At 31.6% G+C, this 19172-nt stretch overlaps 1 protein-coding gene across 1 annotated transcript; it reads left to right on the top strand.

The window, feature by feature from the left end:
* The first annotated feature begins 408 nt into the window (after positions 1-408).
* On the top strand, positions 409-19022 carry LOC107910947 (putative E3 ubiquitin-protein ligase RF298). The gene is made up of 6 exons (XM_016838860.1): positions 409-428; positions 13618-14176; positions 14224-14390; positions 17779-17893; positions 18015-18209; positions 18891-19022. Exons 1-6 carry the CDS (start codon positions 409-411, stop codon positions 19020-19022), a joined length of 1188 nt encoding a protein of 395 aa, XP_016694349.1.
* Positions 19023-19172: the final 150 nt, after the last annotated feature.

Here is a 19172-nt window from a genome sequence, read left to right as displayed (position 1 = left end):
TTTGAAAAATGTTAGTCAGCTTGTCGATTTTGTCTTCTAAAGATAGAGAACTTAACCCATGAACCTGTCTCGTGGGTTCTGTGGCCGGTCGGAATTGTTGAGAGTTAGCAACTATTGTCGAAATCAACTCTCGTGTTGTTTGAGGAGTTATATTAACAAGTGCCCCTCCACTTGTAGCATCTATCATTTTCATTTCCATCGGGAGCAACCCCTCATAAAAATAATACAAGAGTAATTGTCCAGTCAGTCCATGTTGTGGGCAACTTGCACACAACTTTTTGTACCATTCCCAATAATCGTAGAGCGACTCTGTCTCATTCTGACGGATTCCTACAATGTCCCTCCTTAGTTCAACAGCTCGAGCTGCAGAAAAGAACCTATCAAAAAATAAACGAGACATGCCAGACCATGTATTACAGATCCCGGAGGTAAATAAAATAGTCATTCTCTAGTAGAATCGGCTAATGAGAAAGGAAAAACACGAATGAAATTCTTTGAGAATCGGCCAGTTCTCTATCTTTAATTTGGTCTTCGGTTACTCATTGAGGCTTCATGCTTGTGCACACCATATGAAATTCTTTGAGATGAGTGTACAAATTTTCGTTTTGTAATCCATGAAAGGTGGGTAGTAAATGAATCAAACCCGACTTCAACTCGAACAACGTTCCTCCCACCGGATAGGTTATATATAAGGGTTGTTGTTCATCCGGTGCTGTTGCGAGTTAGCGTATAGTTTGCTCAGCATCTTGTTTGGTTTGTCGAATGAAAAAATGTCCTCGGTGTAAGATATGGTTTCGAATTTGGGATTTGGTCATTTACCGCGTCGAATGACTTTTTTTGCAGTTGTCAGACCAATTTCTCAATTTCTGGTTCAAACTCTAGAGTTTCCGGTTTTGATCTGGTCATAAGGAAAACAACAAAAATTAGAAAAATATCTTCAATCCCCAGCAACGACGCCAAAATTTGATGGGCGTCGAAACTGTAACACCCCTAACCTGTAACCGTTGCCAAAATAGGGTTACGAGGTATTACCGAACCAAATTCAAATTCGAATAATCATATATATACACATGTTCAACCTACTAAACCAACCAAGTCTTAAATCAAAAAGGTAATATCAACTTATTACGAGTCATTTCATATCATGCATCGAACATATTCGTAAACACATAACTCATAATTAAAAATTATGCAGAATATTTCAAACACCACTTTTGGTTATACCTCATTTCGCCTACTCGACTAACAAATCAATTACAAACAACAATGACACAAATGTGTATATAAAACTCACATTTAAAATTTTACCTATTTTACATGTAATCATTATATTTTAACATATGTACCTATATCAACCCTTATAAATACAAGCAAATAAAAACATTGGGCTGAATATGCCATAAGCATTTGTATAATTTCATAGTATATTCACTTACACTCAAAACTACTTATCAAATTGCATACAAATAATTATTCATCAAATAAATAAAATAACTATTCATATGGCTAATTTCCCAAGCTTTAGTCGAATACAATTAAGCTTAAATACTTATGCTTTAATCAATGTCAAATTCATCAATACTCAAACAATTCCATGCATAACATACCAAGACCGATCCTATTTATATATATTTATTTACTATGTATTATTTATCCCTCAATGTATCAAAGGTCATTTACAAGACCAATTCCATAAACAATGCTCATTATGCAATTTACTAATTTCAACTACTCTATATTCATAGTAAATCAATATACAACTTTCACATAGTAAATGATAATTCAAATTCAATCTCAATTACCGAAAATTAAAATATTTCCATCCATGATTTTAAACATAGCTTATACTTATACCGTATCATATCAATCAACTTTACTTGTCTATCACAATCAATATTCATAATTATCAAAATTCAAAATCTTCCAAAGCATAACATCACTTATATTAGTCTCAACCATTTAAGAAATATAGCCAAATCATCAACCATAATATTTAATCAAAGCATGAAACCATTCATGTCAAAATAAACAAGCCATTTTCGCATGGCTTATTATATATATACACTTCATTCAAAATATATTCAAAAGGGTAGTATAACCTATACATGCCATAGATTTTAAATTTAACTTTTATAGGTACCGATGGATGGACGATAGTGTGATTGACTATTCTGACGATCCCCGAGCCCGTAACTAGCTTCCAAAATCTATAAAATCGAAGGAAACACAAATACACAATAAGCTATCACAGCTTAGTAAGTCATAAGCAATTAAACAATTCAATGACGTTAATAATTCAATAACAAACTGAATAATGCAATCATATTCATATATACACATTCGAGCTTGCAAATCTTATATATCAAATATATAACTATAAACCAATTTCAGCTTGGCCGAATATACCTTTAAGTAATAACATAGTTATTTTTCATCTTCAAATCATAGACCACTCTTTACCGAATGTACTCATTCATATATAAATGCATATAAAACATAGTTATGATTTCACACATATACTTACCCTTTGGCCGAATATATATATAGGCTTTTTTACGCACACACATACTTTTGTATCCCAATTGACATAACCAATTAAATTTGATAGCATATATTAATTAAATATTACATACTTATACCAACATATACATATGTGTCACATTTATCATTCATCGGATCAGTACAATTTGTACTAAATTATTTATCGAAGCATTAATAAAGTTGCACCATTAGTGCTCTTCTCTCACTTAACCAAATTGATCTCGGTTTCGCACACTCAGTGCTCGTTATTTAACATCATTATTTAATTTCGCACACCTAGTGCTCGTTATTCAACCTCATCATTTAATTCGCACACTTAGTGCTAATCATATAGCCGTAGCTATTTCATACTCGCACTCTCAGTGCTAAATATCAACAAATCACATTCACATCTATCCCTGCTTCTCAAACATATACACATTCGACTACCACATATATATATTGCATATTTCATTTCAGCATATATAATTAATATTTATCTAAAATTTACAACGTCTATTTGCTTATAAACTTACCTCGGATGTCGTCAATTGTTAAATCGGCTACTCGACCACTTTTGTCATTCCCCGATCCAAATTCGATTTCTTTAATTCTTGATCTAAACATATTCAAATTAAGGTTATTTAAACATCATTCTATTCAATTTAGCCTAAAAACACATGAATGGGCAAATTACAATTTTGCCCTTAACATTTCGCACTTTTTACAATTTAATCCTTTTTGTTCAAAACACAAGATACACAAAATTTAACTACACTCCTAATGGCCAAATATTCCTAGTATCCATACAAGTCTATATTTTTCATTTATTTAGCATTTTAGTCCCTTGAAAAATTTATTTTCACAATTTAACCCTAATTACTCAATTTCACCAAAAATTCAAAACAATACATGTTAATCTAACAAATATATTTCATATTTCACCTACTAGCATCATAAAACTCAAGCATTCATCAATGGCACATTTCAAAATTATCCACAATTCACAAAATTAAGACATGGGTTTTGAAGAACACGAATCAGCGATCTCAAAAACGTAAAAATTATCAAAAACCTAACAAAATACATACCTAAATCAAAGAATACAAGTGCTGAATCTAGCTTTCCTCTTTTCTTTCTTTTCTTTTAAAGTTTCAGCTATTTTATGAACATTTGCATGGTTCTTTTTTATTTTGTGTTTTATTTTATTATCATTATACTAACATTATTATTATTTTACTAAGTTAACCTTTACTAATATACATAAATAACATATAATATAAGGTCATTCTTGACCATTACCATCCACTAACTTATATAGTGCGCTAATTGCATCATAGAACCTCCAAATTATAAAGACAACAACAATTGGGCTCTTTCATAATTAACCACTAATTTTTATTATACACGACTAAGCCCTATTCTCAAATTAAGCACTCAAACAATAAAATAAATTCACGAAACTTTCACACATGTAAATTCACACATAATAAACACAGAAAATAATATTAAAATATTTTTTAGACTTAGATTTGTGGTCCCAAAACCACTACATCCGATTAGGGTCGAAATTGGGCTGTTACAAAAACTATAAAAAATAATTCCTACAATAAAATAACTCTAAATAGTAGTAAAGAGTAATAAGGTCGAGTCCACAAGGATTGAATATTATGATTAATTTCATGTTTTTCTTGTGAACAAAATTTCGATTGAGCCGATAATCGTGGCAATTGTAACACCCCTAACCCATATCCATCACCGGAATAGGGTTATGAAGCATTACCAGAGTTTACATATCAAATATAATTAAATCGTATCATTTACTATTCATATCTGAAATCTAACCTATTCAATCATAATGTCCCTTATATGGGTCCTTGAAACCTAATTTATGCATTAGAAACAAGTCAGGACTAGATTGGGAACTCAAAGAATTTTTCGCGAAATTTCAAAATTTTTCTTAGGCGCAGGGGACACATGCTCGTGTGGTCAGGTCGTGTAACTGACACGTCTGTGTCTCAGGCCATGTAGGCATTCGATGTAAGACACACAGCCATGTCCCAGCCAGTGTCCATACATGTGTAACTCTCTAACTTGGGTTACACGGCCAGCCACACACCCGTGTGAGACGCACGCCCGTGTTGACAAAAAATAAGTCATTTTCAGGCTACTTTTCTCACCCAATTTGCCTTTTTCACCTACAACATCATCCAAACACATTCACAAGCCAGTTTATAACCCTCAAATCAATGCCAATACCAAGTTTTATACATGTCATATTATCTCATATGTTCAAGTGTTTAAACTTACCAAAAACATATTTATTCTTATAAGCATACTTTATCAATTATGCTAATTTAAAACCATTCATCAATAGGTTTTTATACTTCCCATCATCTCACCATTTTATCATACATCAAACTTGATAAGGCTTTATATAATTACATCAAAATATGCCTTACACTAGTCATTCCAATGGCTAGTTACAACCAAAATATTTCATCATTATGCCTAACTTAACTTATACATGCCATTACACCAAAAGTTAGCTTGCTTTATATACCGAGAAGTCCGAGGGATAATGTGATGTGTCTCCGACCAAATTCCAACCTTCACGAGCTTCCGAGTTCTATAAAACAGGAAAGATAAAACAAAGTAAGCATTTAATGCTTAGTAAGCTCGTATAACTGGAAATTTAACTTACCATTCATTTCCATTAAAGTAAACATACAAAATGCATCTAAGAAATTTGGCTAATAGCCTAAACAACCAACTTCATCAAACATGTTAGTCATTATAATTCACACAATTGTCAAGAAACATGAATGAGCTCATCATAAAATAACTTTTATATTCATATACTTTTCTTATCATATTTCCATACAACATGTACATTTTCATAACAAATCATCTCAAGTTCAGTTTGACCCATGTCAGAACTTTGCCCGTTGAATTTATTTGAAATATAGATGGACACACATGTAGTACACTTAAAGTGTACAAAATTGTAATCTGTCAATTCATATTCAGGGATACTCATTAGAGTATATAATCAAGAAGCACTCTCTCGAGCCATGTAACAGGAAGCTCATATGAGCCATGTAACAGGAAGCTTACCCGGGCTATAACAGGAAACTCATAAGAGTTTGAAACAGAAAGCTCATGTGAGCTTAACAGGTAACTCTGAAGAGCTATTATCAGGAAGCTCTGGATAGCCATATATCAGGAAGTTCAAGCGAGCCATATCAGGAAGCTCATTAAGAGCCATATATCGGGACGCTCATAAAGAGTTACGGTATGTCTGTAACACATGCAGGATAATACTAGTCAGGATACTCGCAGAAACCATATAATGAGAAGCTCGAGAGGGATTATAATAGGATACTCTTTTCAACTATGGTGTGTCCACAACATATGCAAAATCACAACCAATACGGGGAATCTTGTATCCATCGAATTTCATTTATTCAAATGAGACTTATTACTTATCAAGTATTATTGAACATGTGACCAATTTCATACATAAGACATTTATACAGTTCACATATACAACATTCAATTCAAACATATTAATATACATAATTCAGTTACATAAACTTACCTCGTCACTTGCTCGTATATGATTTTCTACTAATCCGATGCTTTTTCTTTTTCTCAATCTAACTCCTTATTTGATCTTTATGTATCTATATAAATGAATTTAACATCAATTTAACACATTTCATATTCAATTCAATCCAATTTACATCTTAGAAAAAAGTACCATTTTACCCCTATACTTTTGATTAATTCCAATTTCGTCCCTATGCTTGGAAAATGAAATTCATGCAATTTAATCCTTATTCCAAGCCTAGCCGAATTTTTCATATAACAATAACAGTCCATGTATTTCACAAAAATTAAAAATTTTCCATGAATTTACATCTTTTCAATTTAGTCCCTAAATCACACTTTCATGAAAATTTCCTTTACAAAAGTTGTTTATCTATCAACAACCTTTCATTTTCTACCATAAATTTCAAAATTTCAGCATACTCATTCATGGAAAAATTTTAATACTTTGATAAATTTGCAAATTGATCCCCAAAATAGATAGATTAGGTTATTACGATCTCGAAAATTTAAAAATTACTAAAAACGATAGACAATTAAGCTTGCTTGAAGTTCTCTCTCTTAGCTAGGGTTTCCATAGATAATTTTGGGGACGATGATGATATAAAATGATATTTTGTCTTTTAATTTAATTATTATCTTTTATTTTTCCAGTTTCCAATTTAGTCTTTTTCTTTTCTTAAATTTCCATGGATGAATCATCATAAATATCTACTAACTTCTCTTAATGGTCTATTTGCCTTATAAGGACCTCAAAATTTGAATTTCATAGCTATTTAATCCCTCTAGCTACTAGAATTCAACTTTTATGTTTCATGCAATTTGGTCTTTTTATCAATTAAGCATGTAATCAGTAAAATTTTCTTAACAAAATTTTTGTAACAGCCTAATTTTTAGTGGTATCGGAAACAGTGATTTGGGATCACTAAATCCGACAAGTAAGCTTGAAAATTTAATAAATTAATAATTATGGGTCAAGTGTGAATTTAGAAGAATTTTTGAATTAGTGAATTCTGTGATTTAGTGAATTTTGTAATTTAAAAAGAATTTAATTGATAAATTGGGTCTAAAACGAGGTGTCGAGACCTTGAATTCATAATTCGAGCCATAAATATTTTTATAAATATTTATAGAGTGTCATTGAGTTAGTATAAAAGTTTCGTTATTTTAACGTTTGGATAGTCAATTAATTAAAAAGGACTAAATTGAAAATAGTGCAAAATTTGTTAAATTGTGATTAAATAGTTTAAGTGACTAATAAGGAGGGATTTAAAAGAAAATTAGGCCTAAAGTATATGGGCTGGATGGTTTGGGCAAGAAAATCAGCAAGAAAATAAAGAGAAATAAGGGAAAAATTGGAAATTTTGCAAATTAAACATATAAAATAAAGACAAATTTGAAAAATTTAGAGATAACATCATTTTTCTTCAACCAAAACGCCATAGGAGAGAGTTTTCAAGCTGGTTTTTCATATTTTTCATCATATCGGGAATCTGAAGATAAATGCGGAAAAGAGGAAGTATCAAAATAGTCTCTGAACTTTTACAAATCCTATAAATTGGCCCAAGTAAGTTCATACGGCTGAATTTTTATGATTAATTGTTAATGTGGGAATGATATATTGTATCAATTCGTATATTGTTGTTGAATTATGATTATGGTAAAAATAGAAAAATAAAATGAAATTGTTAGTTTAAATTAAGGGATACGCAGGATTGAGTACATACGTTCTATAATCAGTGATGAATTGATGAATAAGCCCATGGTGAATCCCTGGAAAAATTTTGAAAAGTAGGTATGGTGTTTCAGTGAAGAAAGCCATACTAAGTTGTGAAAAGTAGATATGGTGTTTCAGTGAAGAAAACCATACAGAGTTGTGAAAAGTAGGTATGGTGTTTCAGTGAAGAAAACCATACTGTGTTGTGAAAAGTAGGTATGGTATTCCAGTGAAGGAAACCATACTGAGTTATAGCATTGTAAAATATTCAAGCAAATCGTGGCACCCGGCAAACGATGTACTCAAATCCGTAAGACAACCCTTAATTTGACAAGTATTTGTAAGTGCAATAGAAGCTAAATGTTGGAATATAAGTTGATATTTGATATTGAGCTCAAATGAGTAAATTCATTGTTTGAGATTGTGGTTGGCAGGAAATGTTGTATTATACTTTGAAATTTCATGAATGCTATGGTATGTTATTTTATATGAATGTTATTAAACTGAGATAATTGTGAAAATATAAATGTTTGAATAAAAGTTCTAATTTAGTGGAACATTGGATTCAGTACTTTCGTTCAGTGACTCATACGCATTGACGGAAAAGACCATGGTTGGACCATGGCAATATGTGATATGTGATTTTCGTATAAGACCATATCCGGGATATGGCATCGGTGTGATATATGCTTCCATGTAAGACCATGGCTGGGCTATGGCTTCGGTGTGTGATATGTGATTATGTGCAAGACCATAGTTATACTATGGCATTTTAAAAAACGAAGTACTCAATTCCGTAAGCGTTTCCTAAATTGATTAAGAAAGGGAAGAATTAGTGAAATTATATATTGTATAATTGTTATAAGATGTTTGGTAAGAATTATTTTCTATGCCTATGAACTTACTAAGCTTACATAAGCTTACTCCTGCATGATTAATGTTCTTTGTAGATTGATGTGAGATCGGTGGATTGTATCAACACATCAGGGCACACTATCCAGATTACTTCGGTAAAATATTGTGCATCTTAAGGTTTATATGGCATGTATAAGGTTTAATTGAAAGAAAGTGAAGGTGTTATAAACTTAGTTATTAACATTTTCCACTAAAATAGTTTTAGGACAGCAGCATTGACATGAATTTGAAAAATCACTAAAAATGGTGGAAATTGAATTAGAAGATGAGTAAGATATGAAATTAAAGCTGTATTAGTCTATTTTCACATGAAAGAAATAGATTAAGCAAATGAGTTTTATATTTTTATATATTTGAATTTTAGTGAGATAGGGTCAGAATAGTTTTTGAAATCCCCTGTTCTGACTTTAGAAAATTATTAAAAATTGTACAGAAAGAATTGGAAGTTATAATTTATATGTCTAGATTCCTTAGTGAGTTCAATAGAAATAAATTAGAATGTTATCAGAATTCTTTACAATGAGATAATTAATTTTTAGTGAAGAGGGGTCAGAGCTGTCGAACAATGAAACAGGGGGACTTTAAAGAATAAACTGTACTAACTGACCAAACCAAAAATTCTGAAAATTTTATGGTAAGAAAATATAAGAGTCTAGTTTTAGGAAAAATTTACGGATCTAAATTTTGAGTTTTTTAACTTGAGTTATAATTAAATTAGTGACTGTTGGGCAGGTGGACAGTTTTATTATGAATGGTGAAATGAACTTTTTTGATTTGTTTTAGTATTCGGAAAATTATTAATGTTCCCGGTTTGGACCCGAACTATTTCTATTGCATGATTTAGGGTCTCGAGATTCCTTTTTAGGGAAATATTGAATGAACGTGAGTAAATTAATTTTAAAAGAAAATTTTTATGCCCCGAACTAGTAAGTTAAGTTAGGTAATGTCTCGTGCTCGACTCCGGCAACGGTCTCGGGTAAGGGGTGTTACAATTTTCATACGTCATTCCTATCATAATGCAGACCATGCAATACTATTAAAATAATTTTTTCTTTCTAAATCGGATTTGTGGTCTCGAAACCACTGTTCCGTCTTCACTGAAAACGGGTTGTTACAGCAATAGTCGTGCCCTTGACTCCAAAGGGACCTACTAAAAAATAAATTAAAGGAATTGGGAATGTCTAGAAATTAAATAATTAAGATAGTAGAAATAAGCAATTAAAGAGATCAAAAGTAAAATTAAATTAGAAGATGAATTTGAGTTTTAATAACAGAAAAAGTAAGCCCTGGCCCTAGACTCGATGAATTCTGATCTCTGAACCGATCCTCAAAAATTAGTCTTCTCCTCCAAACAATAAGCTGGTTATGGCGGCTAAGAATGTCCTAACCGCCAATTCTTCCTCTGAGTTATCGGTCCTGGTATGACCTGCAAACCAACCATTACCGATTATCTAACTGAGATACACGCGTTCCTGATTCAAAATTTCGGCAGCCTTGCACTGTAAAGAACTCAACTCAGATTAACGACCTCAACCACTCGGGATGTTTAAACCCAATCACTATCTCCTTTGATTTGTTCTAAGAGATCCGAATACAACATGATCGATTCGTTTCCCCAACTGTCCGCAAACACGACTCCAACCCAACGCACTTTTTGATTTGAAATCGAGTTAACTTTAAGGGATAAATTTGTCAATCCCAATATTTAGGAAAAATAATGAATACCGATTGGAAGGATTTTTAGTACGAATACGTATCTCACAATTCTTGACCGGAAAGAATACCGGCCTAAAGCTAAGTTAGAATTTTGTGAAGCATGAAACTAATCATGTTTTGGTTGGTTATGGAGTGGATTTGAATGAAAAATGGTGAAAGTTGAAAATGAAAGGGATTTGGAAAGCAATTAAACTAGTTTGCAAAGAAACAAACAAATGGAAATGGAATGGTTGTGTCTAAACACATAAATTGGAAGGAAAAAAAAAGGTTTAATTTTATTTAATTGCTCAAGCAAATTCAAGTGTGTTTTTAAGCTACCACAGATGCCTTATTTATATACAAATGATTTACTAAATTTGTAACATCCTCAAAACCTCATTGGCCGTAAATAATATGAGATCAAAGAAAATGAAAGTTGTAAGATATCAAAATAGAGTTAAATCAAAAAGCATGACATGATGTATAATTGATTTCTCGATAAAATGAGAAAATGATATAAAGATGGTAAAAGAGAATATTGAGGAGTATTAAAAATAATAATAATAATTAAGAAGTAGATTTTAGTATATTGATTTAAAGTAAGGACTAATCGTAAATATGTGAAAAGTTTTTGGCTCAAGTGTAAATATTCAAAATTTAGGGGGATCAAAGTGTAAAAATAAGAAAGTTGAAGGATGCAAATTGAAAATAATCTAATTTACTATGATATGAATTGGCATGTAGGGACCAAATTAAATAGGTAAATAATTATGAGGGACTAAATCATAATTTTACCAAATTAATGATGATTCAAAGATGGAATTTTAAAAGATCATAAAGAGCAAAATGGTCAATTAGAAAGAGAGAGAACTCTAGAAGGTAATGACGATGTTGGAGATATTTTGATTATATTTTATAATTATTTAATTAGATAAATATTACTTTATTAATATTTTAATGAGATATTTTACTAATAATTTATTATAAATAGCTAGTATAAAAGGAGAGGAAGATGAAAAAAAAAAGATCCTCCCATCTTTCCAACGTGAGTGAGGGGGAGAGAAGAAAAAAACTTTATTGTCTTCACAATTTGGTCCTTCCACCAAAAATCTACCATTTTCACCAAGAATTTCAAGAAATTTTCATAATCACCAAGAGAGAAAAGTGTAAGGAGACTCTGAAGAATAAGAAAATCACCTTGGATTCAAGAAAATGGAAGTTGGAGGAGAGAGAAAATCAAGTTAAAGATTGAAATCAATAGGACAAAGTAAGAACATCAAGATTTCAATATATTTTTAAGTTTGATATTATTGAAAAAGCATGAAAATGATGTTAAAGTTAATTTTTCTTATATAAGGTTTTGTGTTCTTGATATGTTAGTGAAGGGAAATAAGAGGAAGTGATGGGAAATGTTGTAGAGAAAGGAAAGGAGGGTGTTATAAACTTGGTTATCAACATTTTGTACTAAAATAGTTTTGGACAGCAGCAGTAGTTTGAATTTGAAAATTCACCAAAAATTGTAGAAATTGAATTAGAGGTTAATTAAAGTATGAAACTAAATCCTATTGAGTTTGTTTTTACATAGAAGAAACGGTGTAAGCAAAAGAATTTCATATGATGAGATATATGAATTTTTGTGAGACAAGGTCAGATTGATTTCGGGTTTCTCTGTTCTAACTTTAGAAAATCATCAAAAATTGTAAAAAAAAATTAGGGGTTTAAATTTATATGTTTAAATTCTTAATGAGTCTATTTTCAAGAGAAGCAAATGGAAACATCATCCAAACCCCGTACTAAGAGATAATTAATTTTTAGTAAAGAAATGTCGAATCTGTCAAACAGCAGAACATGGATTAATTTGAAGATTTTATTGTACTTATTGGCTAAATTCTAAATTATGAAATTTTTATGGTAAATATATATTTGAGTCTAGTTTAAAAAACATCAAGAGGATCTTAATTTTGAATTCTGTAGCTCAAGATATAAATAATTTAGTGACTATGACTCAAGTGGACAGCTTTGATATGAACACATAAGTAAATAATGGAATTATAGATAATGTTACATATAAGCATGTTATATACTAAAAGCTAAATATTCTAACAAATATATATATAAATAAAGGATGTGGAATGGAGAGGAGGAGGAGGAAAAAAATATGAATATATATATAGTAGATGAATTTGAGATGTTTTGAAATGGTTGTAGGTAATGGAATGATTGATACATATGAGTATGTTTAAACGAATTAATAACATAATAAGTGAATAATTGTTAATTGACGTGAATTCTTTGTTAAAATTTTATGAAGAATTAAATTGATTAGCACAATTTAGAAATAAATATGAAATATACATAAAGTGGGTAAACTAATTTTGCAAGTGCAAGTCCTCCAATGGTCTTATTTGTAAAATTTTAATATTTGTGTTAATTTTATAAACTTTTTTATATTTAATTGAATATCATGTTTTTATGAGGATTTGAGATTAGAAATAGATGTAAGTGGATGATATGTAAAATGAAGTGGTGGTTATGACATCTGAATACGATTCAAGTAATGATATAAAATAAATAAATAAAAATAAAGCGTGGAACTTCTAGGAAATGGAGACGATGTCACGATGACAAGTTCGCCATGTCACGACGTAGAAACCTCCAACGTCGCGATGACAGTTCAAAAATTTTATGAACTTTACAATTTAGTCTTTGATTAATTGTGGATGTTTTGATGAACTCCTTTAACTCATAATTAGTTCTATCGTAAATTCAATTATTACTAAAATTAGTTAATGATCTACATTAATTAAATAATAAGATAAATTGGATCTGAAATTTTCCGTAGTTACTTCGACAACGAATGTGACATCTTAATGCTTTGACTCGGTGATCGGATTGGGTATAGGGGTCTTACAAAATTTGGCCTAAGTACCCACTACACAAAATTAGAATCAAATAAAAATAAAATCAAATTTTTTTTCTAGTTCTAGTTTTTACAAAGTCAAAAGAAATCTGATAAGTCCTTGACTATTTCCAAGTTTTTTATTTGATCCCACTTTATTGACTGTGCTGTAAATTAGTTTGTTTATGCTCATTTGTTACTCATAGCATCCCAATTGCATTCTTGATAGGATTAAAACATAAAATTACTAATTTAGCAGGGATAATTCAAGAATTATCAATGGTTCTAAATCAGTAGTTTGTACCACAAATACTGCGCTTGCATCATCATCATCATCTTCGGAAAATAAACATGTTCCCAAATCTGAAGGCAGAATCTCAAAATCTTCTAAGACACCTGATCATGGTGTAGAAAAGAAACCTACTCCCAAAGCCAAAGGCATCACTTGTATATCCTCTAGGTCAATTGATTACTTCGCTGGAATTCTATATGAAAAGTCACTGGGGAAATACATCCCACAAGATGAGACGGACAAACTGATATTGAAGCTAGTTCCAAGGTTACAGGAACTGCAGAATGAGCTACATAGTTGGACTCAATGGACAAATCAGAAGGTCAAGCAGGCTATTTGTAGGCTTAGCAAGGACCAAGATGAAATTAAATCATTGAGGCAAGAGAAGGAAGAAGCAGGACAGTTCAAAATGGAGAAGAAAATCATGGGGGAGAGCACCATGAAGAGGCTGTCTGAGATAGAGTTTTCCTTGAATAACACAACTAATCAGGTTCAGGATGCTAACTCTAAAGGTCAAAAGCTTGAGGTGGAGCATTCGTGCTGAAAATGGAGATTGAGGTTGCTAAATTGTAGGCAGCAGCATCAGCTTCAAGTTGTCAAGAAGCATTGGAAAGAGAAAGGAAAGCACTTAAGGATGTTCAATCATGGGATACACAAAGGAGCCTGTATCAGAGAAGTAGAAAGCAGCTAAGCTGCAAAGGAAAGTGGGCAAGGCTAAAAGATCCTACAATCAAATTAAGGTATGTTTCTCCTTGAAGCAATTTACTCATTGAATTTTGCTAAATAAGCCTTGCTCAGCATATAGTTTTACCTTGTTAAGCCTGTAATAGCTCAATTTTGGGCCTAGTCGGAATAGTGGTCTGACCACAAATCCGAAGAGGAAAAATTTATTTATTTATTTATTTATTATATTTTTATGCTATATAATTTCACGGAATGATTTTGTGAAAATTTCGTTTGAAAATTTTGACGTTTGGGCACTCAATTTAGTAAAAAGGACTAGATTGTAAAAAGTGCAAAAGTTGAGTTCTACATGTTATAAGTGTCCAATTGTTATAAAATTTTAAATTGGAGGCCCTTAAATGGTAATTAGACCATTGGTTAAATTGTGGACAAAAATGGGCATGAGATAAGTGAAATAGGAAATTTTTAAGTTAGGGACATTTTGGTAATTTGGTAATTAAAGTGGATTAAAAAGACAAAATAGGCAAAAAAATCATCATCTTCTCATGGGGGCTGGCCGAATATGTCATGGAAGCCATGGCTAGGGTTTGGTTCAAGCTTTCAAGCTTCATAGTAAGTCCGTCTTTGCCCCGTTTTTAATGTTCTTTACATTTTTAAAATCCTCGTAGCTCGGTTTACCTATTTTTATCGTTATTTTGAGCTAGGGTTTGTGTTTAAAAATTTTCTCATGGATGAGATGCATGTATTTTTATGTTTTATGGAAGAATATGAATGTTTGGAGTGTGATAATCGATTTTTACTAGGTGATTTTCGATAAAAATGCCTAAAATAATTAATTTGTAAAAGTTATAAAATATGTCACAAGCGTGTGAATAAGTGAGAATTTTGGACTATTATAGTTATGAAAATGGTTCGGATAGGCCTAAAATGAAAGGAAATTGAATAAAAAATATTTTACAGGCCTAGGGGCAAAATCATAATTTTGTGAAACTTTAGGGGCAAAAATGTACTTTTTATAAAGTATAATTTTTGGACTAAATTGAATAATGTGAGTGTTAAACAAGTTAAATGTGTTATTATAAATCAAGAAAGACGAGAAATTGACTTTGATCAGTGAAAAAGAAAAGTGAGAAAAAGTGAAATTATGAAAGAGTACATTTAGCAACAAAACAGTTTAGACAGCAACAGTTGTGTGACATTGAAAAATCACCAAAAATGGTAGAAATTGAATTAGAGGCTGAATAATATATGAAATTAAATCTGAATGAGTCTATTTTCACATAAAAGAGACAGAGCAAGCAAAATAGTTTTATATTATGAGATATTTTAATTTTAGTGAGACAGGGCTAGAATGATTTCGAAATTCCCTATTCTGACTTTGAAAAATCATTAAAAATTTTACAAAAATAATTATGAGATAAAATTTATATTTTTAGAATTCTGAATGAGTCTATTTTCAAAAGAAACAAACGATAAAATTATCTGAATTCTGTACTATGAAATAATTAATTTTTAATAAAGAAGGGTCAGAACTATCAAGCAGTGAAATATGAGAAACTTTAAAGAATAAAATGTACTTATTGGATGAGCCAAAAAATTTGAAAATTTTATGGTAAGAAGATATGTGAGTCTAGTTTCGGGGAAAATTAACGAATCTTAATTTGGAGCTCGGTAGCTTAAGATATAAATAAATTAGTGACTCTGACCCTGACAGACAGTTTGAATTTACATATAAGAAAATAGTGAAAGTATGGATAATGTTATTTAAGTGTGTTATACAAATTAAGGATGTGGAATGGAGAGAAAGAGAAGGAAAATTGGAAAATATATTAATGATTTGTGTATAATTGGTCATATGCTCGATTATGATTGATAAACGATGAAATAGAATGATGCTTATATTTGCGCATGATTGGTCATGGTTTAAGCTCATGTGGGAAAATAAAGTTTCATAGTATGTGTGTATGGTATATTTGAAATATGATATGGCTTGAAGTAATGTCATGAATGGTTTATGAATTAACACATGTTGGTAAGTTTGATACATGAACAAATATTGTGCTCATCTATGCTTATAATGCTTATGCTATATGTTTATTTGGTTAACATATTTGGTGTACATGCTTAGGTTTTGGCCAAGTTGTGGTTGGATTATGCCACGTTAAACTTGTAAGTTATGCATTGAGATGGTAAGTGCCTAAATGGAAATATGCTTGTGATCATGACAGGGGTGGTAAGGTTTAAATTATGTAATCTCTAGTGAAATGATTTATCACGTGGTTAGTTCCAAAAAGAATTATATTTAAATGCATTAGCTTGCGACTATGGTTGAATGATATGCTTATGTCTTGTGTGATATGCATAGGAAACGGGTGTGGAAAGGTAATGAAATAGTAAGTTCATTTTTTAAGTGAAAAATGACGAAAAAGGGGATGATGAGTTTAATTGATGTTGTTATTTAAGCTAAAGTGATATTTTCATTGCAAAATTGAGAATTTCATAAATGTGTTAATGAATGGTATAATCAATAAACGTTGAGTTAAATGGTAAATACGTATTAATATTGAACTTACTAATATTGAATTGTACGTGAATTAAATGGAAATTGCTAGTGATAGGATTTGAATTGTGAGCATGAGAAATTGTGAATTGAATAAAAAGAAATGAAGCATTGAATTGCATGAGTATATATCGGGTCTCGTAGGCCCTATTTATTATGAATATAATATTTTGAGGATATATTGTGAAGAATTATAAAAGCATGTTAATAATTTGAAAGTTTTAATTTAGATAAAATTTTGTAACTCGGTTCAATACGTTTACAAGTGTATGTGTTCTGGTAATGCCTCGTACCCTATTCCGGTGTCGAATATGGGTAGGGGGTGTAACAAAGCCAGTATATGGCTCTTAACTAAATGGATTAGTAAGGTTCTAGAATGATATGGCTGAGGAGAAGATGGATTATAAAATTAAAAGCCACCAAAAGAACATGATAAAGTATAAAGCTCTAACAGACCATAAAAATTGTCGAAATGTTTTGGACCAACCTTCACTCTTTCTTGCAAATCATCATGAAATTAGTTGAAGGGATGGCATTGCAAATCCCCTGTCAGGTTGTCTATTCTCAAGTTTAAGACTGTAAGACAATTTTCAACAGTATTAGGCTAAATCGGCAACCTAATCTCTAATGTGCTGAATTAACATATTTGCTTGGATTATGTTGGAAATCCACTAAATTTGAGGATTAGAGGAAAAATAAGTAGGAATAGAAAATATTGTTCATAATTACAAAATCAGATACCATCAATGCTCGTGGCAACTTCTCGTCTTAAAATTTTCCATCCCCGTTTATAGCAAAAAGGCATGAAGGTGCAAGAATAAGTGCACTTTGCTATTCATGCCTTGAAAGCAAATTTAACTCTATTCAACTTATATTTTCATAAGAAACAACGAAATTTTGCAGATGCTATGGAAACGGGAGAGGATGACAATGGAGAAATTTCTTGCACAGGCTGCCTCCATAAGGAAGGAAAGAGAATGCCTTGAAGCTGCAGGAAAAGTAGAGGAGGATAAGATTAAACTGAATGCAGAAAAAGATATGCAGAAATGCGGATAGGAGATCAAAAAGCTCAAGAACAAGTTATCCGAGTTGAAGATGAAGTTGGATTCGTCAAAAATAGCTGTGCTTTGAAGAGACTGATGTTGCCAGTGGTCAGTGCTCTTCTATCAATGAGAGGAATCAGATTCCAGTTTTCTCTAAAGGGGTGGTTGACATCAACGATTATCCTGGGAGCGGAGGTTTGAAATGGGAGCGTGAGTGTGTCATGTGCTTATCAAAAGAGAAGATAGTGGTATTCCTTCCATGTGTTCATCAGGTCCTGTGCCAACGGCAATGAACTCCACCCTAAACAAGGGATGAAGGATTGCCCTGCTTGTAGGGCCCCAATTATTTGTCGTATATGTTCACATTTTGCTGAGCCATAGGCCATATCTCGCTTAACCATTTTGCTAGACTACTACAGTAGCAAGAGCAGTGACTAAATAGATGGTTGAGAAGGTTCTCTATGGATGTCCACCCAAACTAACTGTACTTTTTGTTTGCTTTGGGGTCTTTTGGATTTATACCGATAGTTCAAAACTATGAAAAAGAGGTAAATAGTAACAGAGAAAAGTTTATAGCTCATAGCTATATTGTACAGTTGGTTCTTTTCCTTAAAGTAATCTAGTTTAGCTTGGCATTAAAACATTCTTCAAGTATTTGTTAATTTTTAGCCTCGAAGTCTCGATTTTGTTCGTATGATTAGATTACTTTCAGGTGAAATGTAGGAAACCAAACTGACCAAGCAAAATCATGGATGTGTAGAGTATCAAATACAAGAACTTAGAAAAATAAAATGAAAAGTCAGGAGCAACATGAATCTGTGACAAGTTAAGCTAAATGGGAAGATTGTCAAAGATTTTGATCCCTGTTCTGACAGGTTTGTTAGCAACAGTCTGTAAGGTTTCTGCTGTTCTGTTTTGTGTTAACTTTTTGATCCTTCATGCCCCACATACAGACCGAACCTCAAATGAATGCAGCAGAACCATGTGATAATTCCAGCTGCATGCACCATAAATGTTCAGATAAGATTTTCAGCTTTGGACTACTTCAACTACCAGCTGCTGGACAGGATATGGTGACCAACTGAACTTACATGTATACCAATATTCTGTAACTGCAATTATAAAAAACCTCACCCTCTCTTCTGTCTATCAAATTTTATTTGATTTATTGTGGATAAATAGGAAGGAAATTTTTTTAGGGGAGAGACAAGAGAAACAAAGTCTTACTGTCAGCT

This window comes from Gossypium hirsutum, chromosome D11 (assembly GCF_007990345.1).
Source record: "Gossypium hirsutum isolate 1008001.06 chromosome D11, Gossypium_hirsutum_v2.1, whole genome shotgun sequence".
NCBI lineage: Eukaryota > Viridiplantae > Streptophyta > Magnoliopsida > Malvales > Malvaceae > Gossypium > Gossypium hirsutum.
This window is presented reverse-complemented; position numbering and strand designations above follow the sequence as displayed.